We start from the raw sequence: 15,210 nt of genomic DNA on the forward strand, positions 1-15,210 counted from the left end.
GATATATCCTACAAACATAGTGAATGCTAACACAAACAAGCCATTAAATAATGTACCCTTGGGGTAAATATACTTAGAAAAAATTATCATGCCTTACATACAAGCACAAATCTTATTCCGTAAATAAGTTTGACTTAAAAAAATTATTTAAGACAATAAATAGTATTAAGTATTTGTCAACATATATTTCCTTCAGGTCAGTATTGAGATTATTTACTTTTCCAAGGGTCGGTGGCTCGACACAATGAGGAAACAAACTTTCCAGCTGAGACAAAAGGAAGGCACATTTGTACTCATTTGTGTTCCGAGTACTCATAATCACCTTGCCAAATACACATACAGCCTATTTGGTTATTACTTTGTCTTTATGGTCTTGTACAAAGGTATAATTAATGGTATTTGACTTTATAAATTAACATAACCAAATATACAAAAAAGTTCATCTACTAGAAACATAACGTTTACATTTAGCAAATAGTTAGAACCATGTACTTTTACATATTTCCCTAAATTTCTAACTTGTACCGATATTCCTACGACGTCCCCCAGCATGATGACGTCATGATGCAGTGTTACAGCACAGTGACATCATTGTTCAAAAAACACTGCTGCTCTACTCTCAATAATTTTTGCCAAGAAAAATGTGACCTTTCATAAAAGTAGAAGTATTTCATCTGACTGACATTTTCTTTGCAGACTGGAATTTCAGTCCAAATATTTGGACAGTGTTCTATTCGCACAGAGAACACAAACCAATACAAGCTGACATGGATAATATACTAGTATTAGAAAATGTAAAACATAACATGTGGTTCAGTGTGGAGGAGCTGTAACAAAGTGTCTGTGATTCAATGTGGGGAAACAAAAGAGCAAGGCTTGGACGGAAATTACTCATGACTGTTAAAACCAAAGGGAGATAATTTAAATGATGAAGTAGTTGAGTATGTAAACTGACTTGGTACTTTAGGTTGCTTAACCTGCTGATAGCTTATGGCTAATGGCTAATGATTCATGGTATGTCATCACTGTCTTCCTTTTTGGAAAGATCACATTTAAGAATGAGTGAGTGAGTTTGGTTTTACGCCGCTTTTAGCAGTATTCCAGCAATATCACGGCGGGGGACACCAGAAATGGGCTTCACACATTGTACCCATGTGGGGAATCGAACCCGGATCTTTGGAGTGACGAGCGAACACTTTATTCACTAGGCTACCCCACCGTCTCGACATTTAAGAAACTTCTAGACCGAGACGTAGGAAGTGTGACTGAGAGTTGGATTTTCCAGTATTCCAGTTATAGCACAGTGTGTCAGCCTGACATGGGAGGATAGCCCTAAGTGACACAAGTCTCGGACGTTCACCACTTTGGTGAAACCATCGAGTGAGTTTAGTTTTACGCTGCACTCAGCAATATTCCAGCTATATGGCGGCGGTCTGCAAATAATCAAGTCTGGACCAGACAATCCAGTGATCAACAGCATGAGCATTGATCTGCGCAATTGGGAACCGATGACATGTGTCAACCAAGTCAGCAAGCCTGACCACCCGATCCCATTAGTCACCTCTTACGACAAGGAAACCATCGAGGAAGATTATGGTGCTGACAAACCTAGAATATAATTTTGGGCAAAAATGGATTTGAACCTTCTATATGAAACAGCACAACCTGCATCACTAGACCTACTATAATTCAAATAGGGATGATATGATCCAGATCTTGCAAACAAGGCAGCTACAGGATACAATTGTATGTATTTCATCATCTACATGATGACTAGACACCCTAACAAACCATATTTAGTTAACTTAAGGGAATTATTGTAACCAGTGGTATGAACACTTATACACACTGGTAGATAGTACTTTCATATCACACATGCCTGTTTTGCATTGGATGAAATGTCACAACCTCTTTCTACGATCAGGAAACATTATCTTCTTTCACTTTCACAAGTACTTTCCTTCCATAGGTGTATTGACTCCATGGGTATTTTGTATTCAATACAATAGAAACTCAGCATAGAGGCACATTCCTGTTTCAATACACATTTCCTGCTGACTTGGAACAGCATATCATCTGCTGAGCAGGTAGCTGACAATCCTTGTATGTTGGCCTATAGATGTATGGATAGTTCAGTGGTTTGTTAAACACCATACATCCTACAAAACCATTCCCTGACAGACAGAAGACATAAGGGAAGAAGTGTAAGGAAGTATAAGTTAGAATGTAAGACTATTTACACTGACTATATAAAGAGTATTGTACTTGGATGGAAAACAGATTCTGAGACCAGTTTAACACAGCATTTTACAACATGACCAGAAGTAGTACATTGTCTATTTTCAGGTTTCCATGGAAACTTGTTACGAGCTCTGTTGGGCAACAACTCTGATGAGGGATAACTCTACTCTACATAATTTACACTGATGTTAATTTTCATGTACAAGGATGATCTTCAAGAATATTCATGAGGCAGAGAGTAATTTCAATGTGACCATTACGTTACCATTATGGATGATCAGACAGGAAGTTCCTCAGGAAATTATTTGATCTTAAAAGAGAACAACCACAGCAGTGTTTCAGCAGAAGAGACTATCTACTGATCTAAATGTACCAGGATAGGCAGAATTTGTCAGTCAATAAAAAAGTTACATAACTGGATCCTCAAGCTAGGGGTTAAGTACACAGACAACACGTTCAATACTGTACGAGATCAACTGGACTATTCTATTTAGACAGTAAAGGAAGACTCTCTATTTCTGGCTTGAAGAAAGTTTCTCCTGGTTTAGTTATACACAAATGTATAGGACTGCAAAAGATGAAAATATCTAGTCAAAACACTTCACAAATATAAGCCCAGAGACATGGCAAATATAAATGGTATTGGTACATGTATCTAAAATTGAAGAAATATGACCTATGAGTACAAGTCTACAGATAAAGTATATTATGAGGCATTTCAATGAGGTTATAAAGAGTTAATGTACACATAACACATGCCATGGGAGCAGATGGGCTATATAAACATGGCCTTGACCTGCACAACTGACAACTATACACAATTTGGACATCGCAGCTCGTCTTTCAAAAATCCTGTACAAATGTTGCACCAAATAGAACTCCTCTCAATGGACGAATGTAGTATATCCCCATATGGGTAGCGCTTAGGTTCATGCCTAGGTTACAATCCCCACAAAATAGTTCTCCTTCCTCCCTGGGAAGGGCAGTGTGACTGGACAAGATGTCGGACTGGAGTTTGGAAGAGCACAATGACTTGCAGTTCTGCTGGCTGCTGGGCACTTGCCACAATGACTTTCACTGAGAAAACATTGTTTCTGCAATGGCTGGTTGCTTGCACAAATATTTCACAATGACCTCTTCATCAGATGGTTTCCGAGACAACTGGTTCATTGTTAATTATCACTTCAGTAAGAATGGTTTCAGCAATGGCTGGTTGAACAGTTGAACAACCTATGGTTTCAATGTATGTGGTTCAGACATATGGTGTTGACACACGGCAAATGGTACAGTGAAGAGAGCATGATGCTACACTTTTAACAAACTGGAAATAAGAAGTACCAGGCTGTCCGGATTCTAGAGATAGGAAGTTAATTTTCTTTTGACCAGTCACAAACAGAGTTGTAAAATCAGTTCTCTCTGTTGAAATACTTGTTCAGATGGCAGTGGAATTCAATGGCTGGGGTGAAATCACACCTCTGACCAAGAACTAATAATGTTTCTATCTTGTTGCCACAAGTCCAAATTTACTTTTCCTTGTTGCCATTTCTGAAGAAAGCATGGACTAGAATGATCCGCCATTATAGAATAAACAATATCATTTTTTCAGGAAAAGTTTGTCATTTTCAAAACATATGAGTTTTTGTGGTTGTAAACTCCAGAAAGGTCCATTTGCAATCCAAATGACATTGAAAGCAACAGTTACTCCCCAGTATGCGTATGCTTGTGTCTTTATGCAGCTTATGCCATATCAGAAAGCACAAAACTTCCTCTTCCTTATTTCAGAGTTATCTCCCTTCCCTAGGGGAGATAACTTCAGCAGTCTTCATTCTTCTGCAGGTGATTCAGCTCGCTGCAGAGCTGCTGGAACTCCAGCTGGATCCAGTCACACTGACGTGCTAGTCATTGGCGGTCGATGGTGTTGAAGAACCACTCTGTGAAGCGGCGTAGTTGTGCCGCTGCTGTCTGAGATTCTTCCTGGAGACGGACGTTGTCCGATCTCAGCTGCTGAACCTCGGTCTCAAGAGCAGACTTCTCTCGGCTCTCCTGGAACCAGACAAAGGACATTTCACCTCAAGGTAATTTAGTATCATGACTACAGTATAGTATCTAGACATTCCCCTTATGCTTTCATCACTGGGCAGACAGAGTTTTCTTGAAATCATATTTCTAATCACAGTAATTCAATAGTTAGCAAGTTCAAAAACTTGGTTCACTTTTACTATGAAGAATATTTCAGTTCATTATGGCTTCACGTCCTAAAAAAACCCCAAAGTGGCAAAGACATTAAGCTGACAAACCGAAGATCATACCATTTGAATCTTGGATTCAAACTAATGATCATCTAATTCTGGAGTCTTTCATATTCAAGTTGAAATACATGAAGACACAATTATGGATAACACTGTCTAGAAAGTAGCAATGTTTCAAAACATGGTAGTCCTTTCATAGCCATGAAACATTTTTACAAATAATAAAAAGTTGTTTTTGAATAATGTTTCATGTGTTCATCTGATCCTGACAGTATCCATAAAGTTGTAGCTCACCTTATCCAGGTCCTGCTGCAGCTGCACCACCTTCATCTCCAGCTCCTCCACCACCTGCTGCGGACTGAGACCAGCTGACCGCCAGCTGGACATGTTGCTGGAACACATCACATGTAGATATGACAACACCTCTACATACAGCACGTGTACAGTGTCATAGCATATATACTGAACAACATTAGAAACGCACCACACTAAAATGCGCCGACGATGCTCAGATATCATGAGTACATTTCAGTCTGACGGGGATATTTCGTATTATATGGGTGGTGCGTTTCTAATGTTGTTCAGTATATATGTACGTACTCCCTTTCTGATGTATCTGACTCACCATCTGATAACCTACATTTGCTTGATCAGTTACTTACATCATGAAAACAGATCCACCATTCTAACGAGTGTTAGAGAGAAAGAGGGATGTGAGATAAGAGAGGTGAGGTGAAGTGAAATTGGGTTTTACGTCGTGCTTGAGAATATTTCGCTCATATGACGACGTGCATGCGTGTGTTTGTGTATGTGCGGTTGCTTGTACTAGCCCAGACTGAAGCTGGTTTTATAGTGCTAGCCCACTGAGATACCACGCCGCAGTGAAGCGTGAATACCCCACTCTGTCACATTATACTGACTCCGAGCCGACCAGTCCTTGTTGTACCCATTAATGCCGAGCACCAGACAGGGACCAACAAGTACCATATTTTTACGTCTTTTGGTATGACGCGGTCGGGGATCGAACCTGCGACCTTCCGCTTTCCGGGCGGACGCTCTAACCACTACACCACGGAGGCGGTCTCGAGATAAGAGAGAGGGAAGCATGAGAGAAGAGAAGAGAGAGAAAGAGCATGAGATGGGAGAGAAGGGGAGAGAGAGGGAGCATGAGAAAAGAGAAGAGAAGAGAGAGAGAACGAGCAAGCATGTGTTTGCGTGTGTCCATCTGTAGGTGTCTGTTATGTCTATGTGTGTGGGGGGTGGTACTGGAGTGCCCCAGTAGTACTGACCTTGACGTGGCCCCTAGTACACTGTCCTGTGGGGTAGGGGGACGGGGCCGGGGCACATCCTCTGAGAGGTCCCTGGACACCCTAGACTGTGGCTCATTCTGTACATCCATCCCACTTCCATCTGGCAAGTCACCTGACACAAAACATTACATGAAAGAGACTTTCTTTTCAAGCTGAATGACCCAAGTAGTCAGGACATACTTGCTGTGTATCTCCACTCCTAGTGCCTCAAACAATGAGGAAAGTACAACAAATGAACAACTTTTTCCTGAAATACTTCCTCATCAAAATATCGATACTGATATATTAACATAAGTATTGCTGTTTTCTCTCAATAAACATAAGACACAGGTTACATTCTCTATACCAAGACCAAGGCTAAAATAATATTTTGTGTTCGTACACAATTTATAAACCAAGTAACAAAAAAGTTAAAAGATATCACAAAACAGAACAAAATGTATTCTTAAGTTTAAAAATATTATTTTATACCTATCCTGACTCATTACTCAAAGACATAGTTAGATTTAGTTGTTAGTATGTCATAATGTACGACTATTTCATGTAAACACCTTCATAAAATCACAATTAAGATAACATAAACAAAGCTCACATCATCAGCTGTGTTAGACAGAGACACACCTGTCAACCATCCCAGGTGCATCATGTAACACTTTGCTCTATTAAACCTGCCTGACTGCACCCTTATCCTCAGCTTCTACATATAATGATTGTATGGGATGCAGTCATGCATGAAACTCACTATAACACAACTAAACACAACCATCCTCGTTATAACATCTGTAGTTATCAACCCAAACAGTTGTGTTTATACAATACATTCACTTATGAAGGCATGGTAATTATAAAAAATGTTTGAAATAAAACTTTCCCCAAAATGCCTTATAATGAGGTAGATCTTAGTCAACAAGCAGGTTGTAATTTGTACTTTGGCTCTCCACTAACAATTATATCTTCGTGGCTAACAAACATGTTTGGAAAAGATGATCTATATGACATTTCACTTGCAAATTACACTTCAGTATACTCCCTTGTCTGTTTCACAGTCCCTGAACCACATTATTTTCCCTACTGCCTGGCCTCCAGGCAATGCTAAAGCCCTCAATGAAGCAAGTTTAGATTCCCTCAGGTTCTGAATTTCCCATCTGACTGGGGATTCTTTTCATTTAAATGGGTTTATTTGTTACTATAAAAATGATAGGGTTAGAATTGGTCTTCAGCATCCCATGCTTGTTGTAAAAGGGGCTAACGGGATCGGGTGGTCAGGATTGATGTTTTGGTTGACACATGTCATCACATCCCAACTGCGTAGATCGATACCTATGCACTTGATCACTGGATTGTCTGGTCCACAGTCGGTTATTTACAGACCGTCGCCATATAGCTGGAATATTGCTGAGTGCGGCATCAAATAACAAATCAACCAACCCAAACAGTGACCCATGCTTGTCGTAAAGGCGACTAATGGGATCAGATGGTCAGAATTGCTGACTTGGTCGACACATGTCATTGGTTCCCAATTGCGCAGATCGATGCTCATGCTGTTGATCACTGGATTGTCTGGTCCAGACTCGATTATTTACGGACCGCCGCCATATAGCTGGAATATTGCTGAGTGTGGCGTAAAACTAAACTCACTTACTCACTATGTCTGCTAGAGACAAGTTGAATATGGAATCGCCATAAGTTCCTGTATTCAATTTAATTTGTTAGACTAACATATTGTCTACACCATATATTTCTCTCCTTTAATATTTTTTCCAGTTTATTGTGTAACACAGTCAGTTTCATAGATGTCCCACAGTTGAGGTACAGGAATATCAGTTTGTGACATCAATATATTTAGGTTCAGTACTTTGAACACTTAAAGCTTTAATTGTTGCTCACATTCAATGGCCTTTGTAGCTACATCCACCAAATTAGACCAGTCTAGGCCAGCCGTTGACTCAGGGAGAGGAACCTTGTGGCCTCGAACTTCTCCAGCTGTGCGACTTCGTGGGCGGGACTTGGAGGTGAGAACAGCTCTGGGAGACAGTCTGGTGACAAAACAATCATTACAAATATAAATATTCATTAAAACAAGACATGTTCTGAAGAATGTGTAAGAATGAAGAATAGGAATATGGGAAGTAATAATATGTTAATATCTAAATGAACAATGAATTAGATTATTATCAAATCTCTTATCATCACATTTCATTACCTCATCTTATCTCCAACAGTAACATTATACCTGGTCTCAGATATGTTATGTCATCTTATGTTACATTTCGTTCATCATCTCACCCAGTCATATATCTTAAATCATCTGCTCTCATCCATCACATGACCCTATCTGAACCTAATTTCTGCTCACCTCTGTTCCTTAGAGAGTTCATCTTGCTGTGTGGCTGCCACATGTGCTGGCACTGCTGTGGTGAAGATGACATCACTGCCGATGTGGTTTACATCTCTAGCACTGATTGTACCCTTGGTGCTGTGTAGGCTCTCATCAGACATTGTCCGCTGTATCCTCTTGGTGCGTCGCTGACTTGGGCCCTTGACCTGAAAACACAGATAACATAATCAATGAAGTAAAAGTGACAAAGATCTTTTAGATTTTGTATGCTGGGGCTTTGGGGTAGCCTAGTGGTTAAAGCTTCTGCTCGTTATGCCAGACCTAGGTTCGATTTCCCACATGGGTACAAAGTGTGAAGCCCATTTCCGGTGTCCCCGACGTGATATTGCTCGAACATTGCTAAAAGCAGCGTAAAACCATACTCATTCACTCACTCAGTGTGTACTGCTCCAGTGCTACTTGAGAAACCTCAAACATAAGCTGTTTTCCTCTGTGTTTGGATCTTGTATTTGTTGTTTCTCATCTGCATGTAGCATACCTGGTTTGGAACTCAGTTTTAGCAATTCTTTGACTGTGGGAAGTTCCACTTACTGTGTAGGTAGCAAGATCCTTCTCGGAGATGTCTGGGTCAATGAGCCTCATCAGCTCCTCCTGAAAGTTACTGGGTGTGGTGCGGGCTGACCGCAGGTGGTTCATGACGCCGGGGCGGAGCCGTGTGGCCAGGGACTCCTCGGAAGACATGCCTGACAAATTCCTGAAATATCAGCAGAGTGTGTCAAAACATTTCAAGAAAAATAACAAAACTAGACAAATTCCTGATATATTTACAGCAAATATATTTGAAATATGACAGAACTAGGGCAATAAACATAAACCTGGCTTGGAGACTATTTGTATAAAAGCAGGTTTTAATTATAAGAAATGGACTAGGACGGGTCTTAGAAATGTATGATGGAATAAACTGAAGGGCCTTTACCCCAAAATGATTGTCTAAAAGCATCACAAATTAGAAAAGCTAACATATAGAGTTCAACTGATGAAAGTATTTGATAAACTGGCGGAATTATCCCTGATAAGTCAGCAAACAGATACAGAGACTTAAAATATTGTTCAACTTGTTGTTCATGGTGCAACAGGTGTTGTTACTCAGAAGGAAACGTCTATGATGCATACTCACAGATGTTTGCCAGGTTTACCACTGAATCAACTGAACCCAGCCATTGTACAGCCATGGCCTAGTGTTTCGTAGTCATATTTCTGAGGTATGACTTAGTTAAAACAGTGTTGGAGTTGCAAACATACTTGTTTGAGGAGCGTGGGCTGCTGTTGTTGCTGCTGAGGGGGGACACGTCTAACTGGTTCTTCTTGTGCTGGGAGAACTTGCTGGCTTTACTGTGGGCTTGGAGGGAGTCCTTCCGTTTTGGCACTATCGGCTCATCTGATACAGAAACATGGGAGATACAGTTGCTGTTGTAACACATGATGGTTTCTGACCACAGAAATAACCAGGTTGGTTTGTTGTGAGGTGAGGTGAGGTGAGGTGATCTCATGTTGGTCTCTTTGTATAAGTCTGGCCTTTATCTGGTTTAACGAGAGTCTACTTTCCATGCCTCAGTTGGATACACTCTCAGACACATTATACTTACACAAAGTGGTCCAGTAATAATGTTGAGTACCAGGCACGTAAATAAGTAACTTTGATATCTTTCGGTATGAACCATTGACATGCTGCTCTTAGAGCAAACACTCCATCCACTACACTAAGACAGTTTAGTAATAAGGGGACAGATGAATACTGTGAAAATACTGAGCATGCTGACTACGCATTGAAAATCAGGTTTCATCACTAATTGGAATGAGCATGTGAATTTTCAGCCTCATTGGTAACACTTTTCTGGGAAACTAACAAATGACACTGCAGAGCCGAAAGTAGACTAACAACTAGTCTCTGAAATGAACATATTTTACTGAAAAAAGTTCACAGTAAAAAATAATATAATATAATGAAAAGGAGCCCTGAGACTTTCTTCATTTTCAGAAGCTGAGGAAATCTAAACTTGCCACATTTTCTAGACTTGCGTGGGCTTTCTTGGATATATTTGCTTCAGGGTCTGTACGACAACCTAAGCCGAAAGCTGAATACAGGAAAAATATCGGCAGCTTAAAATTGAAATCTCTACATGATTTGTTTACTAAACTAACCCTTATTGAGATTGTTGAGCCTGTTGTCACTGTGACTCTTGTGACCTGGATGAATCTGTGAGGAACCACTGGAGTAGGACGACCCCTCACTGATCTGACTCAAGTTGGTTGCTGAGTTAGTTGGTAGCTGATCCTGCTGCTGTTCGTTGCCCTGACGAAGGAGGTACTTCGTATTCTGCGTCTGCTTCAGTAACTCCAGCGCAATGTTGCCAGTTAGGGGGAGGCCGGTGTAGGAGTAGTCCATCTGGTGGTAGTTGCGGCGCTGGGTGCCGTAGTTGGACGAGCCTGACGTCTGACTGTAGATACTCTCTGTGCTTGTAAGGTAGGAATTCTGGGATACTGCCTCCATCCCCGATGAAGGCTCTCCTCTCCTTCCAACCTACATGAATCAGATGGCCATTAATATCTGGAACACCCTGTTTATCAAATCATGATGTCAAATATTTGCATAATGTTTCTGTGTGCACCTGTATGAATTGTACATATTGTATATTGTACAGATTTCTTAAAATTACGAAAGAGTGAGTGAGTGAGTATGGTTTTATGCCACTGGGAGCAGTATTCCAGCAATATCATGGCAGGGGATACCAGAAATCTGCTTCACGCATTATACCCATATGGGGAATCAAACCTAGGTCTTCAGCGTGACAAGTGAACGCTTTAACCACAAGACTACCCCACCGCCCCAAAATTACGAAAGAAGCTGCCAAAAACTAACTCCTGCAAAATCTCCCAGTAACACTTTGTATGTGTTAAGAGCTGAAACAGGGGATTTCATCAATTAAGAAGAGATTCAGATTCATAAGAATATATTATATCTTGTTATGTTTTATGGACATTTGGAAGAAACACAACATCCTGAAGTACATTTAGTCTACAACAATGTGATCCTGAGAGCAGCATTGTCACTGACCTGTGTGGCTGCCTGACCCTGGACACTGCCGCGGTGATTCCACTGTTTATTGCCACTTCCTGCAAGAAAAGAGCATCATTGTAGTTCGGTTGATTAACCTGAAGGAGCTGCACCCAGGTAAAAATCAGAATGTTTATTAATTTGGTTGGTTGGTTTGTTGTTTAATGCCACTCTCAGCAATATTCCAGCTATATGGCAGCGGTCTGAAAATAATCGAGTCTGGACCAGACAATCCAGTGATCAACAGCATGAGCATCGATCTACTGATTTGGAGAATCATATAATCATCGTTAGTTTCTAAAATGATTGTGATTGTCTATTTGCTTTATTTAAGCAAGCAGAACACTGAACAGCTAATCCTGGCATAATTGCGTCCAGTGAGCAACTAGTCAGATGGATACTAGGCGCTATATAAATGAATTGTTATTATTATTGTTATTATAATACTTCTGTGTGCCCACACTTAACGTAATTAGGAAGCAGCACCTACAGATGATACACTGCTCCCTGTCATCACGTTGTGTGTTTTCCTGTAGTTATATCATTTCTGCACATAAATGTTAGACACATAAAACAGCTGTGCGTCACAAACATACTGGATATTAGATGGGATACATAGATAAACATGAAATCCCAGTGTTATCAATCCCTGTCCAGCCTGACGCGTCCATCTTTGTCAAATATACCAGTTAGGGTTGGGTATTGACAAATTTTACGGATTGCGATATATTGCGATATGTGTTGGTGTATTGCAATATATTGTGAAAGTGTAACACAGGGTTTTGAAATTACTGTTTCCTTTCTTTTGAAACAATGCCACTGGCCACTGATAGGGCTCAGATGTGATTGTGCAAGAGATCAATTCAACATGTTTCCAAATTGAAGACTTCGCTCTAAAGTTTGGAACTCGAGTGGCGTCTGTAGCGGTGTCCGCCATATTGGTTTGTCTATCCTTGCAACCATTGCCAGTACCAATTGCAATCTATTTCTTTTTATTTATATGGTTTAAAAGTCACGCAAATGCAATCATATGACCATTAAACATTCTCAAAACTATCAATGTATAATAATATAAAGGAAATACAAATCGTACTAGTAGTTTTGACTACATGACAAACATTACCGATCAGTATTGGGTGAACCGGTTTCCGAAAAGTATACCGCAATATATCGTATTGTGAAGTTCGAATTGCAATATAGCGGTTAACCGGTATTATCGCCCACCCCTAATGCCAGTGTCCAAGAATAATCATCTCCACACCCAGCTTAACCCTAACTAGTATAATCCAAACATAATCCAAACTGAAACTATACCTGATATAATACACCAATAATTTGCTCAATCTGAAACAAATATAGTATAAACTAACAAATAACTAGCATAATCCCAATTATATCTGTGATGATACCAAATATTCATTGTATAATCCACCCAATAGTTATCATAATCCTAGACTAACAACTAGTCTCTGAAATGAACATATTTTATAGAAAAAAAGTTCATAGTAAAAAAAAAAATATATAATGAAAAGGAGCCCAGAGACTTTCTTCATTTTCAGAAGCTGTGGAAATCTAGACTTGCCACATTTTCTAGACTAGTGTGGTCTTTCTTGGCTATATTTGCTTCAGGATCTGTATGACAAACTATCAAAATCCCAACTATATCTAAAATAATCCAAACAATATCTAGTATATTCCAAGACCTGTGAAGATCCAGGTTACAATCTTCAGTAACCCATGCTTGTCATAACAGGCGATTAACGGGATTGGGTGGTCAGGCTCGCTGGCTTGGTTGACACATGTCATCAGTTCCCAATTGCGTATATCGATGCTAATGCTGTTGATCACTGGATTGTCTGGTCCAGACTCGATTATTTACAGACCGACGCCATATAGCTGGAATATTGCTGAGTACTAATTCCAACTCACTCACTCACTCTAGTATATTCCAAGCTACAACTAGCTACACCATATCAAGTATAATCCATCGAAACCTATAACTGACAGATTCCAATTAATATCTAGCATAATCCACTTATGTTTAAACATGTTCACATATAATCCATTTTAGGCTCAAAGTTAATCCAATCTTACTTCACAATCCACACAAGCTAGAATAATCCACCTTAAACGGAGCACAATCCACCTTCCATTTAACAAAACCCACCCTTGCACAATCCAAATCAGACCTAGTATAATCCATACCTATCCTAGAATAATCCATCCCACATCACATAATCCAAATTAGTCCTACCATACTCAACCTATCCACCATAATCTACAATACATCCAGCATACGCCACCCTACATCAACCATAATCCACCCATCAAGCATTATCCACCCAAGACCTACCATATCCATCCATTAAGCATAATCCAACATTAAGCATAATCCACCCAAGACCTACCATAATCCATCCAACATCAAGCATAATCCATCCATCCACAAGACCTACCATAATCCATCAACATTAAGCATAATCCACCCAAGACCATAATCCATCCAACATCCATCCATCATAATCCATCCAACATTAAGCATAATCCACCCAAGACCTACCATAATCCATCCATCAAGCATAATACATCCATCAAGCATAATCCACCCAAGACCTACCATAATCCATCCAACATTAAGCATAATCCACCCAAGACCTACCATAATCCATCCAACATTAAGCATAATCCACCCAAGACCTACCATAATCCATCCAACATTAAGCATAATCCACCCAAGACCTACCATAATCCATCCAACATTAAGCATAATCCACCCAAGACCTACCATAATCCATCCAACATTAAGCATAATCCACCCAAGACCTACCATAATCCATCCAACATCAAGCATAATCCACCCAAGACCTACCATAATCCATCCAACATTAAGCATAATCCACCCAAGACCTACCATAATCCATCCATCAAGCATAATCCACCCTACATCTACCATAATCCATCCAACATCAAGCATAATCCTCCCAAGACATATCATAATCCACCCCACATCCATCCCACATCATGCATAATCCACCCAAGACCTACCATAATCCACTCCACTTCTAGCATTCTCTACCCCATACATAGCAGCAGTATAATCCACCTAAATCAGGCATAATCTTCCCATGACTTATCTTAATCTTACTCCTAGAACAATCCATCACAGACCAGTGCAGTCTACTCCAGCACTGAAAAATGTGATACTTTTTATATGACCTCACCTCAAGTTTATGGTGTCTATAAATCAATTAGAAAGAATTGACATGACCTGTCGCAAAGTCAGCCCGACCTAAGCCAGGGCGTCGGCTAGATAACTCATCTGGGGTAATGACACAGCCACCTCTATACTCAATCTATCAACTGTCAACACTTACGCTAGCTCTCATTGCTGTGGCAGAGCAAATAGCTGGTCTGGCCAGCACAGTCAATAATTACCTACAGAATCGTATCTGTTTGCCTCTCCATTCTAATCTCAGTTTAGCTTGTATGCAACAATGGGAAAGCCTATAGCATGAATGGAAGAGTTTGACATTCACAAATCACAGACTGAGCATTTGAATCACATAATGAGTATTTGATTAAGAACAAATTGCAAATAAATTGACATGGTACATAACCTGAAAGACCTAAAAGAATAGAAACCGGACTGTTTCACAAAACTTTCTCCATACCATGTCTGTCGCCAGTCTATGTTAACGTATGAGATTTTCATCATCTTAGCGTTAAGATCGCTTTGTTAAAAGGGATCCAGAATTTTCAACAATATGAAACTTTCACCAGTACGAATCAAGAACACAGGACTTTCTTATACACTAAGTAGATTCTGTTACACAAACCTGATCATAAAGCTTTTGATCAAATTACATAGAGCTTAGGATCAGAAATGGAAAGGCAGTGACTCGAGTTTAACACCGTTCTAAACAATATTTCAGTCATATCACTGAGTGTCAGTTTAAT

General features: G+C 39.9%; 1 protein-coding gene across 5 annotated transcripts in view; it reads right to left on the reverse strand.

The window, feature by feature from the left end:
- Positions 1 to 1,619: 1,619 nt before the first annotated feature.
- LOC124283726 (signal-induced proliferation-associated 1-like protein 1) overlaps positions 1,620 to 15,210 on the reverse strand; it is a 108,603-nt gene continuing 95,012 nt past the window's right edge. For all 5 annotated transcript variants that reach the window (XM_046719749.1, XM_046719750.1, XM_046719751.1 and 2 more), the window contains 9 exons: positions 11,254 to 11,312; positions 10,341 to 10,719; positions 9,441 to 9,576; positions 8,730 to 8,892; positions 8,157 to 8,344; positions 7,688 to 7,836; positions 5,780 to 5,912; positions 4,785 to 4,881; positions 1,620 to 4,284 (listed from right to left, as the gene is read on the reverse strand). In XM_046719749.1, the coding sequence (XP_046575705.1) occupies positions 4,141 to 4,284; positions 4,785 to 4,881; positions 5,780 to 5,912; positions 7,688 to 7,836; positions 8,157 to 8,344; positions 8,730 to 8,892; positions 9,441 to 9,576; positions 10,341 to 10,719; positions 11,254 to 11,312 (1,448 nt within the window). In that variant the 3' untranslated portion in view covers positions 1,620 to 4,140. The remainder of the gene's footprint in view (positions 4,285 to 4,784; positions 4,882 to 5,779; positions 5,913 to 7,687; positions 7,837 to 8,156; positions 8,345 to 8,729; positions 8,893 to 9,440; positions 9,577 to 10,340; positions 10,720 to 11,253; positions 11,313 to 15,210) is intronic.

Source organism: Haliotis rubra, unplaced genomic scaffold (genome assembly GCF_003918875.1).
Source record: "Haliotis rubra isolate DU_JTF1 unplaced genomic scaffold, ASM391887v1 Scf32, whole genome shotgun sequence".
Lineage (NCBI taxonomy): Eukaryota > Metazoa > Mollusca > Gastropoda > Lepetellida > Haliotidae > Haliotis > Haliotis rubra.